General features: G+C 39.0%; 1 protein-coding gene across 2 annotated transcripts; it reads right to left on the reverse strand.

The window, feature by feature from the left end:
* Positions 1 to 2128: 2128 nt before the first annotated feature.
* LOC121909901 (flotillin-2a) lies at positions 2129 to 22831 on the reverse strand. Of its 2 annotated transcripts, none has more exons than XM_042430744.1 (11): positions 22612 to 22831; positions 19099 to 19180; positions 14911 to 15001; positions 10090 to 10213; positions 9264 to 9382; positions 9024 to 9137; positions 8776 to 8895; positions 8468 to 8682; positions 7676 to 7859; positions 6874 to 7023; positions 2129 to 5748 (listed from the first exon to the last, which is right to left on the reverse strand). In XM_042430744.1, the coding sequence occupies exons 1-11, from the start codon at positions 22658 to 22660 to the stop codon at positions 5698 to 5700; spliced, it is 1299 nt and encodes a 432-aa protein (XP_042286678.1). In that variant the 5' UTR covers positions 22661 to 22831; the 3' UTR covers positions 2129 to 5697. The 2 variants fall into 2 exon arrangements, with proteins under 2 accessions (XP_042286678.1, XP_042286676.1); XM_042430742.1 differs by lacking the exon at positions 14911 to 15001 and adding an exon at positions 14308 to 14398 and having other exon boundaries at positions 22612 to 22830.
* Between the last annotated feature and the right edge of the window lie 164 nt (positions 22832 to 22995).

Below are 22995 nucleotides of genomic sequence, written 5' to 3' on the forward strand. Positions count from 1 at the left end.
TCGGCCTTCCTCCTCATTCTCAGCCCAAACCTTGTGCACTCGCTGGAGATCAGAGCAAAATACAAGATTGTGGACATATTTGCCAAGAAGTTAATGAGTCTGGGACATGAATGCTTGCTCGATTTTCCACTCATTTCTGGAAAACATTTGGCAAGTTTAGCATTTGTGCACTTAACCTGTTAACTTTAGCCTTGGTGACATTATTTTCAGGATCACTTATACTCATTCTGACATTTTGGTTGTAAAATTCAAAGATTTCCCTTCTAAATGAGACCAGGGTTATGACTGTAATCAAAAGGGTTGAAGAACAGTAACCTTCTTATTTTGGATACATTATTTTCAGGCTTGTGATCTAAAATGGGGCGCCTGGTAAGAAGCTAAATTATATCTAACCACTGCATGTGTATAGAGAAGATGAGTGGTACAGGTCAAGAAAAAGAGATACATGGTAGTAACATGTGCACCAGGGAAACACATCTGTACAGGCCAAAGTGTTGTCTAAATGGAGGCAAAGTGTTCAGTGTGTATGTACAGACTGAACTTAAATGGTTCCATTTCGGCCCACATATGTATTTTAAGCTTGACTAACCAAAACATATATATTTCTAATATTACTAGCCTATGAATAACAGGTCAACTTGGCAAGAGGCATGTCATCTGATGTTTTGAAACACTGAAGATGATGTTTCCCTAAAGAAATGCACTGGCAGTGACACTGAACTGAAGGGTGATTGGATGGTAACATCTGTATTAATCATTGTTTGTATGTCAGGTACTGACATGTCAAAGTCTGGATCACATTATTTTTTATGAAAATTAATCTGAATTGGAAACAATACAGTGAATCAGAGACTGAAGCACAGACTTCATATATTTATTTCAGGCAACTGTAACACATTTTAAATAGTGTTTCCTCCATTTTCCATCCAAACATGCTTCACTTTTCATTTACACAGTAAAAAAAATCATTGTGAAAAAGCCAGAAAGTTACATCATCACTATGTGGCAAAACAACATAATATATAACAACATTAAAACCGATACATGATGTTGAATTTGACAGATCTCCTAACTCAAGCAAGTTTCCACATTTCAGTACAAGTTTGATTTTTGCTACAGAACAGAAATAAATGTAAAATTACCGTCAAATAGAAGGAAAGAAATCACCTTAAAAAATACGAAACACATTGCATACATTGTAAAATAGTTATCAGTATTGTAAAGTGTATATGATATGTAGTAAGTTGGCTTAAACATGAAAAACAGACACAGTGCTACATACAGTCAGTCATATGAATAAATGTGTTGTTATGATGATTATTTGCAGTAGCAGTAGAATTAATTAATGATTGTAGTGTTTCTGGTAGTTTTTGCATGGTCATTGTGTATTAGAGTTTGTTCTGTGTTATCTCTTAGTGTTCATGATATGATTGTGACTGCCCTCTTCAGGTTGAATATGAACTGTCTGTGGTTCATATTCAGACCGTGCATGTACAGTCTGTCACCCATGTGCTCTGTAAGTGGTCCAGATCAGCTGCTGGGGGACATGACTGGTAATTCACTGGAGACATACTGACTCCAGATAACAAAAGACTGACAACAAGCCTTTTATAACTCAAAATATCAATATAGCCCTTTATCAAATGACTGAGATATTCTCATTAAATCAGCTAGAAGTAACTGTGGTAACATTTTGAGGACGTTTTTACAGCTTTTTTGCGGTTATTTCAGCAGCATCCAGACCTCTGACCTCAGGTAATGAGGATGTCCAGCTTAATGGAGGTCAGCGGCCAGAGGACACATCTGTTCCTGCTGACACAAAGCTTTTCATCTCTGCCTTCATCTGCTGGGAGTCTGCTGCCCTGTCATGTTGCCAAGAGGGATGACTGCGTACTAAACCACAGAGCACAGTCCCCCCCTATGATGATGATGATGATGCTGGTGCTTATCCTCACACAGTCATTAATCTCACAAATATTTAGACAGCTACACCGTGTTGGATGTTCTTGTTCCAGTTCCAGTTATTTTGGATGTTAAATGATGCACACAGACAATAAAGTTAAAGGGTGACATTTCAGCCTGTACTGTTTATGTAACATTCTGTAAGAAAAACACAGTGAGGCCTACAAGCGGTGGTGTAACATTTATTATAAGATGGCACACAATACAGAATAACATGAACACATGCTTTAAATGCCATGCTGGATCAGTTTTTCCAAAGGTCAGTGTTACATGAGAAGCCACAAGATAAATCTACAATATCATATTAATAGAGATTAAAGATTATTTCCATGACAGACAATAGATGGACATGTTTCAGATGAGGACATTAAGGCGTAGGTCTATAATGTTTGGTCTTTAACCACATTCTCCTCTCAAATGCTACTTAGAGCAACAGACAGTTGCTTCTGTTCTGATTAGACGACGCAAATCAAGAAATTATATTTTTGGCACAAAAAAGGCCAAAATAATGAAATTCTTTAAGAGGTCCAGATTCCAAAGGAGAAGCTGTAAAATGGTATCGAACGCTACATTAATTGTCTAAATAGTTATTTCTGTGTTCCCTTGTCTATTTCTACACTAAAATACATAAAATAGATAAAGTAGAAAAAGGAAAACACACAGCTTGACACTCACTACGTGTAAAGATCACATCTTCCACAGGACACAATGATCAGTCTTTGACCTAAATTCATGATAGAATATCCAATCAGTGCTTCTAAGTGTGTGATTTATACAATCGACAACCGTGCACGTATGAATAACCTCTTCATTATTTAACAAAGGCACTGTGTACAATAAAACTACTTCAGTCAATAACAGGAGCACTACAACTTTGTTTGGGTAGTGAAATTACCTTTGCACAGTCGGGAAACAAACACTCACAAGTTGATTAAACTTGGTCAGATATGTAAAGAACCAATCAGCAAACATTGCATTGTATATATAAAATAATTACCTTGATTGCACTAAGAATCTAATTTGAGTGGGTAGTTATTGCAAAATGTGATTCGAGATCGGCCATCTTTTTTTTTTCTAGTTTAAAAAACAAAAAACAAAGCTTTATGACTGCCGGGACTGTCAATCATCTGTAGCCTGAGCAGACCACAATGAAGTGATGACTGTTGGAGCGCTTCACCAGGCTGCAGTCAATTATCACAGAACAGTAGGGAGCTAAAGAGGGAAATTAAACAGTGCACATCCATGATAAGAGGATCTCTGTCAGGTCTGAATGACTAATATTAGATGTTACTAATCACTTGTTAAAAATCACTGGCCACATTAAATGTTTAATTTCAGAATTACATACTGTATGTTGCAGTTGGTTAATAATATTGTATTTGCGACGAGCGAGGCAGTGTTTTCACCAACATTTACAGCACGTAATAACTGCAGAAGTACATTAGAACTCAGAGAGAATTATAACAAAATGTGAAAAAACAGAAACAAGATGAGTGAATTTTCTCAGAATAAACAAGCCAAAAGCCTCATGTTTATTTGACAGAAAATAAGAAAAATGGCGTAACTATGATAACTGCATAATGGTCACTAGTAAAATGAAAAAAACAAAACAAAACATTTAAGATCACAAACTTTGAAAAGTGGTTAATCATTATTCACTATGTGATTTACTAGAAGCAAAACACAAAATTGAAAAAGGCCAGCCCAACTGAACTGTGTGTACAGACAGTAAGCTGGATAATGTCAGAAAATAACACAGAGGTCGATATGAAAACATTAAGTTTAAATTTCTGCACCAACAAAAGGCTCATTGAGCTTGAAGAGTAACGTAACATGGGTTAAAACTATGCTAACATCCTGCCATCTAGAGGTCGAAACTTACAACTTGTTGCACACTGCACCAGTACTGCTATATTGCATCACTTTGGACATTGACCGTCATCTGGCTTTCAATGGTATATTTGAGCAGTTAAATGATTGTAACAGACTAAATTAGATTTACATAATCAAAAAAGAGTTAATGCTTCACTCTGAGTTAGATGCTGCAGCAGGTGATGTGATTGGTCCAATATGATCCATACATACTCTTCACATTATAAATATCCCTCACTGAGAACCGCCTGAGCTCAAACACTGTGTACAGTGTTGAAAACCTTATCACATGCTTATTCCCAAAATTAATTCCTTCCTGTGGACCGACTGAATGTAACATTTAATTCCTGCGTTGTCACCACAGATTGGGTGTGGTCAGATGTGCAGCAGAGTGGCAACTTTCAACCAACAGAGGTCAGTGCAAAAAAAAGCTTTTCTACGATAAAAGATTTAGTGTGGGGTTTACTCTTTAAAGTTAAAAAAATATGTACACGATCTGCAAAAGGGAACGACATCTGAGAAACACGTTACCACATCCGAGTAGGAGGAGAGCTAACAGCATAACAGTTCATCTCAGGAGGAGGAAACAAAAAGGGTTAAAGCTCAGACCCTGAACATCTACCATTTGCCACTTGAGGTATAACAGAAATGTTGGGTAAGTCTGGCAGCCGTCCAGGGTCTATTTTAAGGCTAATTTTCTCTATGTATGGCTTTCTGTTATACATTTGCTTAGCGTTTATATCTGTCTATGTATCCAAACACGTGACAAAAGTGAGACGTTAACACTATTGTTAGTATAAGCAAATGTTATGAAAGCAGGGAACACTATTTAAACATCGTCCATCTCCGACACAGTTATACACTCTGACATAAATCCAACTATAGCCAAACCGCTGTCCTAAAGGTTTGGGCACTTGAGTGGTGAACAGGCACTGCACATCAGAAGACAGGAAACATGACAACATACCGTGAGGTAAGAATGATCAGACAAGTGATTCAAATATCACTAATATTGTAATATACTGTAAATTTTACAATCACAGTGGGTGAAGATCTGGTGAGCCTGAAGTTTAACAGCTGTTTGTAAATCCATCAAGTTATTTCAGAGTTAAAGATAAGTCTAACTAATCTAGAAGAAAAGAGAGTTTTAAAAGCAGAGAGGAAATAAAGGCTGCCAATTTCATACTGTGTTCAGTCTACTGCAAGTTATTTCATTAACTGGGCTCTGAGCATTAGACGAATGACTGTTTAATGAAGAGGCAGGAGCTGACACACTTTGCTCTGATCCTAGGATGAATAAATGTCACCACACCTGACAGAAAAGCGGTGCACTCCAAACCTCAGGCATCAAGAAATTTAAACAGCTCCAGAGAAGAGAGCAATATTCAGATTTGTCCTTAATGTTGTGGAACTTTTTCCAGCACTAACTATTGAAGACAGTGGTGTGTGTTTTCCTTCAATAAACACTGCCACATTCAAAGTGGACTAACTCCGATGTAAAAAAAAAAGAAACACCCCAAAACAAAAACCTACAACTCTACTTTGGATGACTTGTAGGACTGAACAGGATTGCAGCATATAATCCTAGCTAACTAGTGCAGTTTGATATAGAGCAAAGTGTCAAAACCAGCAACTAAAAACAACAAAAGATACATACAGTCTGGTCCTGTAGAAGTAAGGCCCAAGCTTTGTTTTTCCTTTAGAAAATTAAAAACCTCTTAAAAATATAAAAAACCTCTTGGTTGGTGTCAAGTGTTTCTGGTCAAAGGCAGTTGCATAAGGGGTCAGAGGCTGAAAAAACTGTTTTCATGCTTGAGGCAGGTATATGTCGGATTGTGATTAACGAGTCTCTGGTCTGACTCATCAGATGGCTGTTTGGCACTGTGGGTTGGTCATCTTCTGAAGCAGAGGGATCTGTGGGATCGGAGGAGAGAAGGATTAGCTGGTGTTGATGGACAACAGAGAGTAATGAACACATTTAGAAATTACAGACATCTATCTCACTATCACAGACATTTTCCACTTTGGAATTCAATCTGAAACTAGAAGGGCCGTCTGAAGAAAATGCTGCTGACAGTGTGTAACTTCAGCACCCCCTGATGACCAAATATGGTTACCACGGAGCTGATGACTGATGGCAGCCATGATTTTTGGTAGAATATCTAAATCCACAATGGCTTGTTATTCTGACTTCATGTTGCTGTAATGTCACCTGCAGACAAAATGCCGTCATATTCTGCTGAATTAATGAGTCACTATGTACAAAGCATTTGACATTTACAGCGTAATCATCAGAAACCTCAATGGTACATCTAATGACAAAAGAACAACTTTTTGAGGCTTATCCAAATATAATGGCTACTAAATTTGGTAAAAGGTGCAACACTGACATATTATCACTTTGTAAAGTTGATATGTTTAACATTTTTTAAACAGTTCCCTATCTAGACATCCAGCAGACACACAGCAATGCTGGTTTTCATTTGTCGTGTTTGTGTCCATCTGATGAATTCAAGTACAATATTTCCTCTCATTTTAGCTCTGATCTAGTCTCCACCAACTGCTGAGGGAAATATTTGGCTCTTCAGCGACTGAATGCTCCTCTATATCCACCCACTAGTGCAGTGGACTTATCAGAGAGGAATTTGTGTAAAACCCAAAAAAGGATCTTTAAGATGTGAAAATGCTTCATAGAACTGAGGGGAAACTGCACAGTTGTTCTTCGTTTGACTTCCACAGCTGCTGCTGAACTGCACTGAATTCATGTGCTATTTTGCTGGAAAGTCCCTAAAGATGTGAATGATAAACCGACAGCATAGAGGATGCAGCTTGGCAAGATGGAGAACTGTTGAGCGTTGGCACCTGTTTCTACTCTATGATGTGCCCTCTGGTTGTTGCAATAATGTTTTATTTCCACTGAAAATCAAATCTCTAGCAAATATATGGATCACCAACCAAATTATTGGGCTTTTTCATATCTTATTTTTGTACAAGACGGTCAAACACCCACATTTTTCAGCAATCATAAACCACTCTCACCTTAGTCAGATCCACTCCAGTGAGGGCGTTGACGGACACAGGGAGTTCAGCTAAAAGACGGTTCACTTCTCCAGTCACGCGGCTGCCTTCTCCACTCAGGATGACAATCTCATTGGTCTTGGACAGGGGTGCAGCAACCTTACCGGCAATCTAATAAAATACGAGAGAGCATCTGAGCATCTCATACCATCCATACATGCCAGGATTGACAGGAAATGACAAACACATTCCATTTGCTCCATTTGTTCTGTTTCCTCAGAGAGAAAAAAAACTTTTGGCCCTTTTGGTCTCTTTAATAAATACAATATGTGACTAAAATATTGATGAGAAAATGAGTCTATGTAACATCTGTACGGCAGTAGAGTTAGTTCATTTTTAATGATGTACATGTAAACCTGCCAGGCAACATAAGGAAAGACACTCTTGTTGACCACAGCAGATCGTTTCTCTTCTCATGGGACTTCTTGTTTACATGAGACCAGACAAGAAAGACAGCTGCACGCTGTTTTCATGCAGCTGATTCATAATTGACTTGAGTAACGATGACGACTAATTTGTTGATGTTTGACAATAAAAATCAAAACCAACTTCAGAAAACTAAAAGAATGTGTCATGTTTTAATAATACCAAATATACACGTTTAACTGTCAGCACTCGCATGGAAAAAGCTGCTTCCAGATGACACACATGACTTTGGTGCCAATCCACTTGTGTTGATTGGATAATGAGACCAATAAGCCAAACTCCCTAAATGTTGGTGAATTCTTTGAAAAGCAGTGGTGTATAAATGTATACCACAGACCTTGGGCAGAGCTTCGAGGACCAAAGCTGTCTTGGCAGCTTCGCCATACTGCTGGTAGGCTTCAGCTTTCAACCTCATCTTCTCAGCCTCTGCCTTTCCCACCGCTTCGATGGAGGCGGCCTCTGCTTCACCGATGGAGCGGATCTTCTCAGATTCTGCCTGTGCCATCAGCACCGTCTTTATCCTGGCGGAGGTTAGAGAAAGACTCTTTACTTACATTTGCAGACAGTCGTGTCACTTTCACTCCATCACAAAACATGAACTTTAAAAATGTGTTGTCGTCTAGCTTTTGAAAGACAAGCTTTTTAATCAGTTTAAAAGTGAGAGCATGTTTGAATCGTGTTTTAAATTTTGGTGGTGGGGCTGCCCTCGTGTCTACATTTGAACAAAGGACATCTGACACTGAGGTTTTTTCACTTTTCTTGCGTCCATGCTGATCTTAAGAAGGTCTGAACAGATTTGAGTGATGGTAAGTAAGTGATAAACTGGCTGCCACTTTGATGGTGCTGTAGTTTTATAGGAGTCATTTGCATGATGGCCTGTCATATATTATATCCCGTAAGTAATGGTCAGTTCCTCTTGTTTCAGGAATTGTGTTGAGATAAGTAGCAACATCTTAAAATAAGGCAGACTGTTGTATCGCTGTCGGGAACGTGACACTTGATTCATAGTGGAAATATGTGAAATTATCCCCCATCATTAGCATTTTATCTCAAGCATGGAAACTTGAGAAGTTAAATAATAGTGAGATAATAGTGTGCGCTGAGGGGCGATCTGTGTGTGATGACTCACTTCTGTCCCTCAGCCAGCTGCTGCATCTTGTAGGCTTCGGCCTCTGCAGGTCTCTTCACAGTGGCGATGAGCTCCTTGTCTGTGCGGTCGATCTCCTTCTCCTCAATTGTGATCTGCTTCTTCCTCTGCACCACCTCGATTTCGATCTCCTCCAGACGGATCTTCTGCTGCTCTTTGGCAGCCTGCAGCTCGTACGCCAGCTGAGCCTCTGCTTTCTGGAGAGGTGGGAAGTTTCTTAATACTTGTTGTTTATACTCTCGTGTTTGATTGTTAGAAATATATTCAATCCAGTCTATTCAACTCCATACCTTTGTGTTCACTTCCTGATTGAAGGAGGCTTTCTGCATTTCCAGCTCTCGTTTGGAGTCGGCCATTTTTGTATCAGCTAGGAACTTAATGTCCATCATTTCTTTCTTACACTCGGCTTCCTGTGAAAGACAGTGTGCAAGATTAGATGAATTGGCACTAGCTGGCTATTAGCTAATAGCAATCACAGAACGGACGTTTTCTAATTGTTCTTGTTTGTAGTTTTAATTTGCTCTTAAAGCTCTCTTACCCTGATGCCAGCGTCTCTCTCTGCCTCTGCCACTCCGATGTCTGCATCCCTCTGTACTGCAGCTGTCTGCGTTTTCCCCAGTGAGCTCAGGTACTCCACTTTATCATATACATCCTGTCAGAAAGGAAGTGCAGTACGGTCAGTCATTAAATTACTCAAATTCAAATTAGCAAGAGGAAAGATATTCACTCAGATATTCAAAAGATAAATGCAGAGTGAAGAAAACATGATGTCTCACACCTTGATGGTGAAGCTGAGGATCTCGATGCCCATGCGGCCGACATCAGGTGCTGCCACCTCTCGCACCAGGATGGCAAATTTGTCTCTGTCTTGGTAAATCTGCTCAACAGTTAGGGTGCCTGTAATATAGAAACAAAACAGTGGTTAGTGCCTTTTGTCCGATTCAAATTCTTAAACCCCCTCCTCTGACGCAGCAGAAAGCTCCTTTACATTTATGTTAGCATCGGCATTGTATTTGATTACACAGAAGCGTTTTTTCTTTCAATATAACGCATGTCTTCAGTGTCACTCTGTAATATTACACACCTGTTGAGCACAATGTGTTCAGATCAACTATATTTTATCAGGATGGAATTTAAATTTGGGCATTGATCCAGTAACTAAACCTGCCTCTTGGCTGTTGGCACATTTTACTCCACAACCACCATTCTGGTGAAACTGCTCCCCACAGAGACTCAGGCCAAGCTTTTAGTGAGTTTGTTAGCTTGTACGAGTAAAACAGCCATAACCTAAAAGAGTATATAGCTGCTAAATGTTTCTACTTTCAGAACCAAGAATTATGACATTTATAGTTATTCAAAATCTACTGATAGTAAAAGATGATCATGTTGTGATCATGTTTCTCACTTGTTGCTTACTTGCTACATGTTTTGACTCAAAGATGTTGCCAAAAATGTTAAAAATAGTTCAAAGGAAGAAAACATCTGGTGGAGCAATCTTAACTTTCCTAGTATATTAAATAAGACTGCCCACATTTGTTACAAAAACATGGACAAAAAAAAAAGCAAAACAAGTGATGACATAGCAGCTTTGAGGAGCTACCCACCAAGGATGGCACGCAGGTGACCCTCGAGTGTCTGCAGGATGACACTCTTGATCTCAACGACTGACTTCCCTAGGAACTGTTCGCAGGCGTAACCCAGCAGCTCGTTTTCTGTCATCACCTTCACCTGGTGCCAGTGTGGACAAAGATTGTCAGCTGAACACACATCCACAAAAACAGGCACAACACCAATACAAAAACAGGCACAAAGAGGTGTGGTACACATGAAAACATGATACGTACTAGCTCTCTAACTATTAGCTAATAATTTTCTATCTGATCAGTTACCATACATCGTTATTTTCTGTTCACTTGGACATAATTTTTCAAAATTAATTTTATAGAAAACTGCTGAAAGTACAAAAGAAAACACTACATTTACATCTACATTTGATCAATTTTTTTGAAGAGATTTTGTTGGGTACAAACACGTCAGACCTCTGCATCATTGATTGTGATTTGGCAACAATCTACACTGTGATGAACTTCTTCAATTCTTATACAGAAGAAAGGCACATAAACACAGTATTAAAGCAACAGTCTGGGGCCACACAGCAGGTGCTGGAGATGGAGGACTGATCACTGGAATTGTAATCTTATATATAGTCACCGAGCAAATTCTGTATGGTGAGATAAATAAGTTCATGTAAAACCTGCTGAGTTTCTCAAACTACATGTGCAACATTATGTCCCCAATTATTTATTGTTTTTTTAGACTTTCAATACACCTTGCTATGCATGTATAGAGCAGCATTTTAGCAATATCTTTGGATGGCACATTTTTGTCCTTATCTCATATAAATAATGACTAAATAATGACTGTAGTCTGGACATTAATAGTGCGGACAGCAGCATCCTTGAATCTACTCTGTGGCCTTCACATCAAACTGTAGTATGTAATCCGTTATTAGAAGCTTTCCTTCTGTGATCGATATCACCAGATGCAGACCTGACTTCTAACTCATTCCTTTTGGATATATGACGACAGGTAAAGTATGTAAATGAAAACTGCTACACTGATGCCTCTTGAGGCACGTATTTATGTGCAGGGATATATTCCTGTTTAGTTCTACATTTCTGATCTGCATTATGAACCATCTAGATCTCTCAGGTGGTCTGGGACAGGTCTGCTTTCTGTCCCCAGACTAAAAACTAAACATGGCAAAGCAGCGTTCAGTTTTTATGCTCCACATATCTGGAACAGACTCCCAGAAAACTGTAGGTCTGCTGCAACTCTCAGTTCTTTTAAATCGCAGCTGAAGACTTTTCTGTTCGCTGATGCCTTTCATTAAACCAAATTGAGGGTTAATATTTTACACTGCACTGTAACTTTTATTCTCTTGTTTTATCTGTCTTATTCCCTCTTTATCTTCTATTTATTTCCAATTTTTTCTTTGTTTTTATATGTCTTTTTACTTGTGTTGCTTTTATATTCTGTTTTAATGCCTTTTATGGTCTTTGTAAAGCACTTTGAATTCCTTTGTTGTTGAAATGTGATATACAAATAAACTTGCCTTGCCTTACATTTGAGTAATTATCATTTGGAAGAAAATCCAACATCTAATCTGGATTCATGGTAATGCAGTGCCAATCACAAATCAGAAACTACGGTATGTTCCTGTAATAATGTCAAATAACAATGAACAGTATTATTCAAAGTTGAGGGAATTAAATCAGTGACATTGTTTACAATAAAACAAAAGGAAAATAAATGTCATAACCTGAGGTGTATAACATACAAACAAGGGCAGTCAGTGACAGTAAGAGACCTCATTTATACAGTCAAGAAATCAAAAATGGTGTAACAGAAGGTTTGGGGTAATGCTGTACTCCACTGGAGCTGTAAGAAAAGAGAGAGTGAGCTGGGTCCTTAGGCGAGAGGTCTGCACATGGTTTTGTTTTGCAACATGCAATCATACCAGGAATAAGGGCAACACAATGTCAGGAAAGATGGACGTCATTCCAAGGAAACATGTCTGAAAATGAAAAAGGCTGCAAGCCATCTTGACAACCACACATCAGGCCAGCACAAACAGACAGCAGGGGGAGCTGTTCTGCGGCCCAGACTGGAATAAAGACTTGTGTGCAATGGTAACCTCTTATCTATAACTCCTGACCTCCAACCTAAACCCCCCATCCCCCTCCTGACACCACCCTTCCTCCTGCCAACAGCTCTTTCGTTGATACAGAACTGGAAAACACAGGCGCAGGAAATGTAAGAGAAAAACAATGACATCCAAACTGTTCCTGAAAACTATTTTCTCACAACTCATGCTATTCCTCAAAGGCAAAAAGATATTTATCTTTTTTAAAAAAGGTCCCAACTACCAACAAGTGTGTAGTAAAATACAGAACAATGTTGTGGATTAGCATTCTGCTCTGGTTTCCTTTAAATAAACTCCCTCCCTCCCTCTGAGTCTATACATAGGTCTCTATAAAAGAAGGACACACCACTACTGTTGCCATGGGACACACGTTCCACAATGGCTTTGGCTTAGGTTAGACCAATCAAGTGGTGGCATGGTAAGCCTCTGTGTGAAGTGAACTGTGTGAGAGTGAGGGGTTGTTCAGCTCCAAACAGTGGGCTCATTGTCAGCATGCATGTGAATAATCACAGAGGATCATTGGCTTGACTGTGGCCAAAAGATGATGAGGCATCTTCTTTCAAACACGAAAAATGCATGCAGACTAAAAAAAAAAAAAAAAAAAGATAAATGAATAATAGTGGAACATCATTTTAAAACTGAAATACAGCAACTAGTGGTACGTTAGGCAACTGTTCCTGAAGTGAAAATCCACCGTAAAAAAAAAAAAAAAAAAGAAGAAGATTTCACTTTGTGTTACACTTGTTAAAAACTTAGTTGATACTTATTTACAAGAGCGAGTTTCCACAAGACAAGATATCCACCACTGCTGTGACCTGTTGTCAAAAAAAAACAAGCAGGCCAAACACACCTGAATTTCCAACTGAACTCTCTGCAGTTGCATTGTGGGTAATGTAGGCACCAGGTTTTGAAAAGGAAGAAGAATGCGTGGAATAAAAAAAGACGATATGGCTCTGCTGGATTCATTTTTTTTAAAAACTGTGATTTGAGTCCTTGTTATGGGAGTGCAATGCTAAATAGTTTTTTAATATTATATTTTAGTTTGCATGTAATTATCTTCAACTGTTGCCTTTGATTGTATACTGAAGAATTATGAAGAACTTTATAGGACTGAAAAGTGCCATTAATAAAGAATATAATTATTATACATTTAGTGACCCTGTCTTTATACTGTGAACTGTTAACTACTGTTAGTTACCCAGAGGGCTTGTGGAAGAGATATAATGAATTTTATTTTAAGGTGGATTTTCTCCTTAACAGTTGTCAACCTAAAAAAAAGCTTAAAAAGTTTTGAAACTGAACAGGATCAAACAACCAAATAGCAGACACACTAAAAAAAAAAAAAAAACACAGAGCGACACTAAAATGCACATCAGGCTCTACACAGACCCCTTATATTGTCACACTAAGACCAATTTCAGACGGAAAATGGCACTGCTCCAACAAAACGCAAGGGGCTGCATTGCTGCGGTGAAGCTGTGAATCAGTGTGAATACACAGGAAGTTCATTTTGAAGGTTTACCGCACAAAGTTTCATAAAGAAACTGCACATCACTTTATGGTCCTTAGAAGCAAAATTTAACCAAGTAACTGGAAAGTTACCACGGAAGTAATACTTTTCTCCTCCGTCTCCACACTTGCATATCATAATCAGAAGAATTAGCACAGTGCTACAAGGTCCGTGCTACAAGATACTTGAAATGTGCACTTGCTTGTATTTGATTGGCTGGTTCATACCACCTTGCCCTGCTCAACGCTCACTGCGCTGGCCAGTTTAGTGGTGTCACTGAAATGAATAAGGAGGCTGCGTTTTTTTTGACACAGTGCTACTGACAGTCTGACTGCGGCCTTGGTCAGATACATTAAACTAGGTGTTCCCTGCCCACATGTGAGCATAAATCATGCAGACAACAGTTTGACCCAACATCTGTATGTGCATCTGTCTTGTGTCAAAATTAAAAAAAAAATACAAGTGTGCATCTTAACTTGAGTCCTCTATATGAAATAACCCCTTTTGCTGTGATTATGGGGTGACGCCAGAGAAAAGAAGGTTGGGGAAGGATGTGGGGGTTAGTGGAGTCTGAACTGGCATTCCCAAAAAAGTGTGGTGATTTACCTGAGCCACCCCAGTGACAGTAATAGCTACACCCTCCGCTGTCTCTACATCCTCACACTTGGGCTGCAGGGTCATAATCTCAAGCGTTATCCTGTGAAGAATGTGGAAAAATAAAAAATAAAAATTGACATGTTCGGAGGGAAAGCAAATGAAGGGAAGGGCCAGAACACAAGGAAAAGAAACAGCACACAGTGAAACCATTCACCCAAGGACTCCAGATCACTAACAACGGAGTAAAATGAGATGCTATCCAGAACTAAAACGGCTTTAGATTTAGATTTGTTTTAATTATCTCGAAATGCAGCTTTTTTCAATGATGCAATTTGTTTTTTGGATTGGATTCCTAAAATCCTTTTTTTTTAGCCATTTCTGTAGCATTCATTTGGTTACCCCATTGCCAAAGGTGACTCAGAGTTTAGCTTTATGGCAAAGCTCAAATTAGTGACAGCTGAGCGTCTCTCTTCGACTGCAGAAAAAAAACCCCATGAAGATGAGAGAAACAAACACACAACGTTAGCTTGTTAGTTGAACCATTTTCCTGTGTCTTCCTTTGGTCTCGAGCACCAGCCACTTGCTTTTTTTTGGTCTTTTGAAATGAATTACCTGAGCCACCCCTGTCACATCCAAGGGAACACCCTCCGAGGTTTCGATATTCTCACAGCGACAGAGGATGGTCATAACCTCCAGAGACATTCTACGCAGGCAGGCAGGCAGACGGGAATAGCAAGAGGCAAAACAGTAAGTTGGACAACAGCTGTTAGGAATGTCAGTAACCAAGGTCAAGAGAGAAAAGGAATGAGGGACGGGGTAAAAGACACAACCTGACCTCCTGTTTTGCTGGTTTTAGCCTGCAAAGGCTGTTTCATGTATGATCTGCTGCTGGTGACACCTCTTACAAAACCAGAATGGTCACAGCTACAATACAGCTTCCCTCGTCTATGTCTGTTAATAAATGTTTAAATAAACTGGGACAAAGAGCAAGATCCATACATGAAACGTCAAGTCAGTGTTGACAGGATTCTTGATCCATGTGACGACATTTGCATGGAGATTACACAAAAATGTCTTCTACAAACAATCATTATCTGCCACTTCAATACCACTTAGGCATGACTGTTTATGTTTCAGAGCTGATAAAACAGCCAGAACTGTTCTTTTACAATAAACACTGACTTGGCTTCACTGTTGTCGCAGTCAGCTTCAGAGTGGAAGACATGGGAGGCTGATTGCAGCAATGCTTGGAGGAGGAGACTCTCTGGTTCGGGGCTCCACCTCCTCCTTCTACCCAGAAGAATTGGATCAATGACTCATAGGCCTGGACATTAACGTGATTGCTGCATCACAAGCGGGAAGCCACGCTGCACCCCCCTCCCTTGTTTTTATGACACTGTCTAGCGACTGGCTTGTGAGCACAGGGCTTTTAGCTGAAGTGGTCACTACTCTGGAAAAAGAAGGAGCATCTCACCTATTCTCATTATCTAATAAAACATCTGAAATGTTGATCAAACTGCAGAATTTAAGTAAATGAGAGGGGATTCTTGGGACAGCCTGTCTCTTAACAGGGATAGGGTGGGAAAGACGTGTGATTTACATCGTTTTGTTGTCGAGGTCGGCCGTTAGATTTCCTAGCAACTAACAATGAAGAGCAGCACTTAATGGGAAATGGGTTAACTGAAGGAGACACGGCGGGGCTGAGACAGGGTGAGATCGACACCGCACGAAGCAAAGCAGGTTAGCAAAGTAGAAACCAAGAGGCAGAAAAACACTGAATAACATATTCATTATAACCAGGAGCTCCAGAGGCAAAGGAGTATTATCACAGGTTAGTTTGTTTTCATGGAATAACTACTCACTATCTTTTACAGGTGGTTTTGTAATAGAACAAATTTTTTTCCCCCAACAATTTCAATGAAACAAATGCTGAAGCTGCTTTACTGACATTAAATTAACGACTTTGAACCAAGACCCACAACTTTGAGATTTTACAGGGACATATTATATGGCTACAAGCTTTAGAGTTTGCAGGTCCACAAAGTGTCTGTCAGTGTTTCAGCTGCAGGTTTTGTCTCTTGATGAAGGCTAGACTTGATTAAAAACAGGCTATTTTACTTTCTGGTTTCAAGCTCTGGCAGAGAGACAATCATAGAGAAACACAAATTCAATTTATTATCAAATGAATAAATATTCAATGAATGAATAATATAATGGTTAGGATGGGAGAGGTCGACACCACAAGGTCAATGGTTGTTGTTTTGTATAGTTTTGTAAAACATTAGTTAACCTGACCTTGCCATTTTGTGCCATTTGTTTATCTTTCCAGTGTTATCACAGAAGCTGTATATCGGGTTTCATTTAAAAGCAGCGGACAGTGGTGAGCAGCTATGTTTACACATCTGGTAAACATTAGTTTTTAATATTGATGCTATTTGCCTCAATTCACCATAAATAACTTGTTTATTCTTCACTGAAGTGAATAAGGGTAGGAAACATTTCAACATTTCTTCTTGTCTTATTGAAAAATAACTTTGTCAGGGTATCTGCAGTTTCACAAGCCCAAGTTCAAACATTTGACATTTTTAAGGCTATCTGTATATGAAAGCTGAAAAAAGGGCAATTCTAATTGAAGGGTAAGTCGGGCATTATTTCTTTTCAATTATTATTATTGATATTTTTGACAGAGACATGTAACCACCTGTGGTCTACATATTATAGATATATACATACATACTATTATATTATATATTATTTACTATTTTTACTATTACACACTAACAAATACAAAGCAGATCTCCTAACATGAGGGACAGAAAAAGGCCCTAGAAACCTCGTATACTCATATAGATACAATAGTAAGCCATTCTGTCCAATAAACAGTCCATATTGTCCACCAAGGTATAGAAATCATTCTTCTACATTATCAGTCTACTCAGATAGATATTTTTCAACGACATTAATTATTCTACAACTGGTAACCTCGAAACCACAATCTCTTCTGAAAATGTGTTACAATAATCCAAACAGACACACTGCAGGACTTTTGCTCAAATATATTCCTAACATTTTATTCAAAAAAGATACAATCTCCTTCCAATTATTTTTTTGCTTTTAGATGCACAAGATTCCCCATGTCTTTACCACATTTCCAGCACGTGTCATTGTCTCTTAAAGATCCAGTGTGTAGAATTTAGTGGCATCTAGTGGAGTGGACTTGGCAGAAATGGAATATAATATTAAAATATCTATAGTATGACTTAATTACTGTGAAATAACATGATAATAACAATCATTTTTTGTTACCTTAGAATGAGCCCTTTATATCTACAGAGTGAGTGGGTCCTCTTCCACGGAGGCCGCCATGTTTCTACAGTAGCCCAGAATGGACAAACCAAACACTGGCTCTAGAGAGGGCCTTTGGGTTTTTGTTTTTTTTAGATTCTCCTACATGCTTGGAAGGGGAGAGGGAAGGGTATTCACTTGGTTACAATCTGCAACCTCACCGCTAAACGCCACTAAATCCTACACAATGCACCTTTAATTTTGCCAATTTACATAATCTTATAAAACATTAGTTGAGATTGTGCTTCATGTGAATATGTATAACAAGAAGTTATAAAGTTCTTCTAAAATTATTTATTATTTTTCTTATTGTCAACAAATCCCGAGAAAAGATCAAACTCAAGAACACATTGGTCCGTTTCTCAGTACTTCCTGACTTCTTTACCCTGTCTGTGGCACTCTGCCTCAGGCCCATTTGTTCCTATCCACAGATCTTGTAATATGTAATTCAATTTTTTATAGGCTCAGTAGTGGGGCAATGGGCAATGTAGTTTTTAGCAAACGTCAATCAGACAAAATTAAACAGTGCATCTGTGTTGAGCTATTTTCATCCGTGGATTACTACACACTCGGTGCCCCTCCTGAGTGTTTAAGCATCATGACATTGTATATGTGATAGACTCAAGATAAACAGTGTCCATGTTCATATCAGAAGGAACATATCAACTGGTGCAACTTAGTGAAATGTTTATAGGTTTTTGGACGACAACGGAGGCCTATGGCACAGAGGAATAAGCTTAATGTACATCAGACTTCAGACGAAACTTGTTAATAGGATCAATTCATTGTTGGTTTATTCTTTTTACTGGATTTGTTGACAAATAGAAAACATATCACTAGACTTATCCTTTAATTATATCTGCTTTATAAATATGAGATACAGCATTTTGCGTGTGCGACGTTGACACATGGTCTGAGGCTGATGCTTGAGAAAAGCTCATGGAGTGTCTGAAATAGAATAACATCATCCTTTGAGGGTCATAAATGTGCTCAAATGACAAATTGGTGAATAGATTTTTATATATCTTGTTCCACAAGTGAAACTTTTGGCTTGATGGCGGCATTAGAAGAAATGTCAGGAGATCTCCAAACACTGGAACTCATCCTCTGGGGGTGTTAGATATCTATACCAAATTTAATGACCATCTGACCACTAGTTGTTCAGATTCTCCCCATGGACCAAATTGATGGACAAAAATACCCTTGCACCCCCCAACCCTCAAGGGTTAAATAATCAGTTGCAAAGTAGGACTCTAATAAGTTCATAAAGAACATTTTTTCAAATCTGTGAGCAGCCCGTTGCGTGTACCTGCAGATACCCTGTTCTTAAAAGCTTCTTTACTGAGTTTGTCAGCTCTGTGCCACCTGACACTGAATGGCCCTACAGGACATGTAAGCTGTTACTCTGGTTTGTGAGTAGTATGCAGCCTTGGAGCCAGAGCAGACATGTCTTACCTCTGGATGTCAGAGATGAGCCACCAGGCCCAAGCCCAGCCTCCGACAACATATGTCTTCTGATCTGAGCCACAGCAGCCACCTTGACAACAACACAGATGACATGGACGTCACATGGATACAGTCGTACAGATAATACACTACTCATACTGCCATCACAGTTAAATCAAAGCATGAGCTGTATTTACAAAGTATTTCATTAACAGTCACAATAAACAATATTACCTCAAATGTGAGAAGCTTTCATTTAACCACAAACACTTACATGTTTTATTTTTTCTGCCACTATGGGCAGGTTTGTTCAATCAGGAGGAATATACTTAATAATAAAGTTTATTTATATATATATAGTAGATTCTGTTTTGAACCCAAACTAGTGCAGAAGTACTGAGAAGACAGTGACCTGGTTTTCATACTCTACAAGTGGTTTCTAAGGGCGGTGATCATGTGCTTTTCAGAAAGTCATAAAAACATGCGCCACTCCATCTTACGACCACAGTCCCCACAATGTTTGTTCATCTTGGAGAAAGTAGTGTCTCTCTGCTTTCCGGTACCACTTTTAAACCCTTGATTTGACGTTAGCTCTGCCACCGTAGCGTATCACCACTGCAGCACATTATTTATTTGCCGAATCAAGCTGCCTGTGTGTTATCAATGTAAATGCTTTCACTCACTCTGATATCAATGCTCCTATTGACTTTAATCAGTCATGCTTTATCTGACTGTGGTGTTTCATGTGATTCAATGCAAACCACCAATCCAACTATGTCCAAACACATTAATAAACTATAAACATAAATAAACTAAAGCAAAAATAACACCTGAAACAAACTCTTCTTTCTACACGATACGCACTCTTTACTCTCTATTCTTGTAGGGACATTGAACAGAAACATCTGATTTCTAAACTACATATGCTGTTAACTTTTCAACACAGCGCTGTAGCAATTGTAGTAACAATAGCTTTAAAACCAATGTGAGATATGATGAAAGTTAGGTTAAGCAACAGATACCAGTCCCACTCACTGGCTTCTGTTTGATAGTTTAATCAGGAGTGTTTAGTGTGACATTCCCAGCTGTCACACGTTAACCGGCAGACAGAGGACGGGGAGGAGCTGGACTATCTTTATGGACACTCTCTAAGTAACCAAGCATTGCAGCAGGACATATTAACCAACGTCTCACACACGCACACACACTCATTTAGATGATTTTTAACTTTTCCATCCACACGCTTATTATTGAAAACACTCTTTTTTTAAGAGTTATATTGTGATATTTCAAGTCTAATGTAGATATCTCACATCCTGACACAGTAGCCTGTTATGTTCCTCATTCCTCACATTAAACGGAAGGAAGCAGTAGCATTGTATTGTGCAAAGACGACAAAGGATGTGTAGTACTTGGAAAATACTCTCAACTCAAGTTTATGATGATGACCTTTTGAGCTAATCTGTCATGCTGACTTTTGAGTTTCCAGATTTACCTCACTCATGCCCCAAACTATGCAATAATCTGAAAAAAAATTAACATTTAAATATTTACTTTTTCCTAAATCAACTAATTGTCACTTTCTATTAATTTCCACCAGCAGAATGTACACCATGAAAGGTTTTTTCCGACATTTTCTGTTATGACGATGATCTAAATCCTGTGGATTGGAAGTGTTGTTTTAATGAAAGAATGTGGGCGGGACAGACTTTTACTATTAAAATCCAGCTGACTCCTGCCAAATGCCATTGCAAACTTAAGTGGTAACAGGCTGAAGACCTATAGAAATGCTTGGAACCGCACACCATTTTAGCCCCAGTCGCTCTAGTCTTCCCCAGGCATAACTGAGATTCCTGACTGCGTTCACTCCAAAGCGGAGGGGGGGGAGGTGCTCCATGGGAATGAATGAGAATTTACACAAGCTAAAAAAATCCTGTCATCAACTTCAGTTTTCCTGATGAAGGATTTGGTTCTTGAAAAGTAACGCAAGCCTTTTCTCACAACATGCAGATATCGTTGCAATATTTCACAACAGGCCAAAAAAAGGGTCATTCCACTTTGGCATCCAACCTCCTTAAAAATGCTGTACAGAGAGTACTTTCTTCAAACATGGTGGAATTAATCAATCTTGGAATCGAGATGTGTAGTTCCCGCCCACTCACCTCTGCACCATCTACGTTCCTCTATGTGGTGACTGACACACACCTCAAAGTTTGTTCACAATGGAAAATCCCAAAGCTGTTTCTCTTTTTTTGTTCATCAAGAGCTGGTTAGACGGGAAACCACCCAATCAGATTCGGTTACAAATAGTGCTGGAAATCTTCTCTGCATGCACTGCACACATTTATAAATTTAGGCAAGCTTTTAAAACAAAGGTAACGGTCTTTGATTCCTAAAAAAGTGGGGCCTGGAGGTCACCAGAGGTCCATCTGAGATTACGTGACAACGCAGCAACATGACAGACAGTTTTGATTTACCACAGACATTATTGACACAATTCACAGATTGAGTGTTGTGATCAGACATTTGACTATCTGAAGGCTGCAAGATCAGAGAATTTTGAATACATGAAAATTTAACGGCCATCTCTCTGACACAAAAGTGGGCCCTAGCCTCTGAGTTTTTATAGGTGAGTCCCTTCGTGAAGATGAAACGCCTTGGGTCTTCTGTTTCAAGGGTATAAGAAGCACCGGCTGAGAGAGACACACACTGACTGTGTAATGCACCGCAAACCTCACTGCAACCAGGAAGAGTGTATCAGCGTTGCGCCTGACTCTAATTTAATTCAACTGTATTCCTTCTGCAGCAGACAGCCGCCATGACCCACCACCACTGTTCAAGGAAAGGAGACATAAAATACATAATATAAATATTAAATATATACCCATTATAAACATATATATATCTTACCTTCCCTACATCTCAATTCTTACATTTAGCTCTATAATGGCTGTTTTACAATAATGAAGTGCACCTGTGAAAGCAGCTTCATGAACAAAAAATACACTTAGCTAAATAAAAACATATGTGGAACCAAAACCACAAAAAAAATTAAGGATAATACTTGAACACGCATTATAGTAACGATAAAACATATTTTAGGATATTGACGTTAAACAGAGAAAACAGTCATATTTATTGTGAGAGCATAACTGTTTTTTTTTGGGGGGGGGGGGGGGGTTTGGGGGGGGATAACCGCATTAACGTCGTGTTGGATGTTGTGATTCATCTCAGTAAAAATCGACATATTGTATATTTTTTAGTTAAATGTATCGAGTTTGGGGAGGGGGGCGACCTGTTAACGGCTAACGTTAAAGTACATAAACACAAGCCTAGATGGTTTGTTGTAAAAAGAAATGATAGCTAACGTAAATACGTATGTGCTGTTTCACATAAAAAGAGTTAATTATACTTGGAATAAAGGTTAGCAGAGTGCTTCATTTTCTCTCGGGTCTGTCTCTGTGGGACTCTGGCAGCGGCCGTATCGTACATATTGTCCGCATACGTTAACGGTTAACTTACCTGAGACCACCAAGGCCTCATTTGGTCCGACAGTGTGGCAGTTTCCCATTTTATCGACAGAAGAATCGACTATCCAACACTACTCGACGCCCACGAAACTATTTTTGCTTGTAAACAATGATTTTCCCCCCGTTTTTCTTCACTACTGACTGTCACTGATCGCCTGCACTACATCGGTGTGACTGTTCCACGCCCCTATCGATGTCTTCATTTCAAAATGGAGAGCAGCACTTCCGCTCATGACTGTGAAAATAAAAGTCCTGCTAATGGTTGAAATGATTTTGTACATTTATTTTAGAAGTTCGCATCGCCCTACTTCCGTTCTGGTTTTGCAGTTACTTGGTTTCGCTGATCAGATCCCCCTCCCCTCTCTGCCCATAGCCT

Source organism: Thunnus maccoyii, chromosome 13 (assembly GCF_910596095.1).
Source record: "Thunnus maccoyii chromosome 13, fThuMac1.1, whole genome shotgun sequence".
NCBI classification, from domain to species: Eukaryota; Metazoa; Chordata; class Actinopteri; order Scombriformes; family Scombridae; genus Thunnus; species Thunnus maccoyii.

Excerpts from the sequence above, each read along its gene's own strand:
- LOC121909901 (XM_042430744.1), bottom strand. The coding sequence starts at position 22,660 with ATGGGAAACTGCCACACTGTCGGACCAAATGAGGCCTTGGTGGTCTCA. Across the intron at positions 15,002-19,098 it reads CTCATCTCTGACATCCAGAG|AATGTCTCTGGAGGTTATGA; the intron begins GTAAGACATGTC and ends CTGCCTGCGTAG. Across the intron at positions 5,749-6,873 it reads CTGGAGTGGATCTGACTAAG|ATCCCTCTGCTTCAGAAGAT; the intron begins GTGAGAGTGGTT and ends CCGATCCCACAG.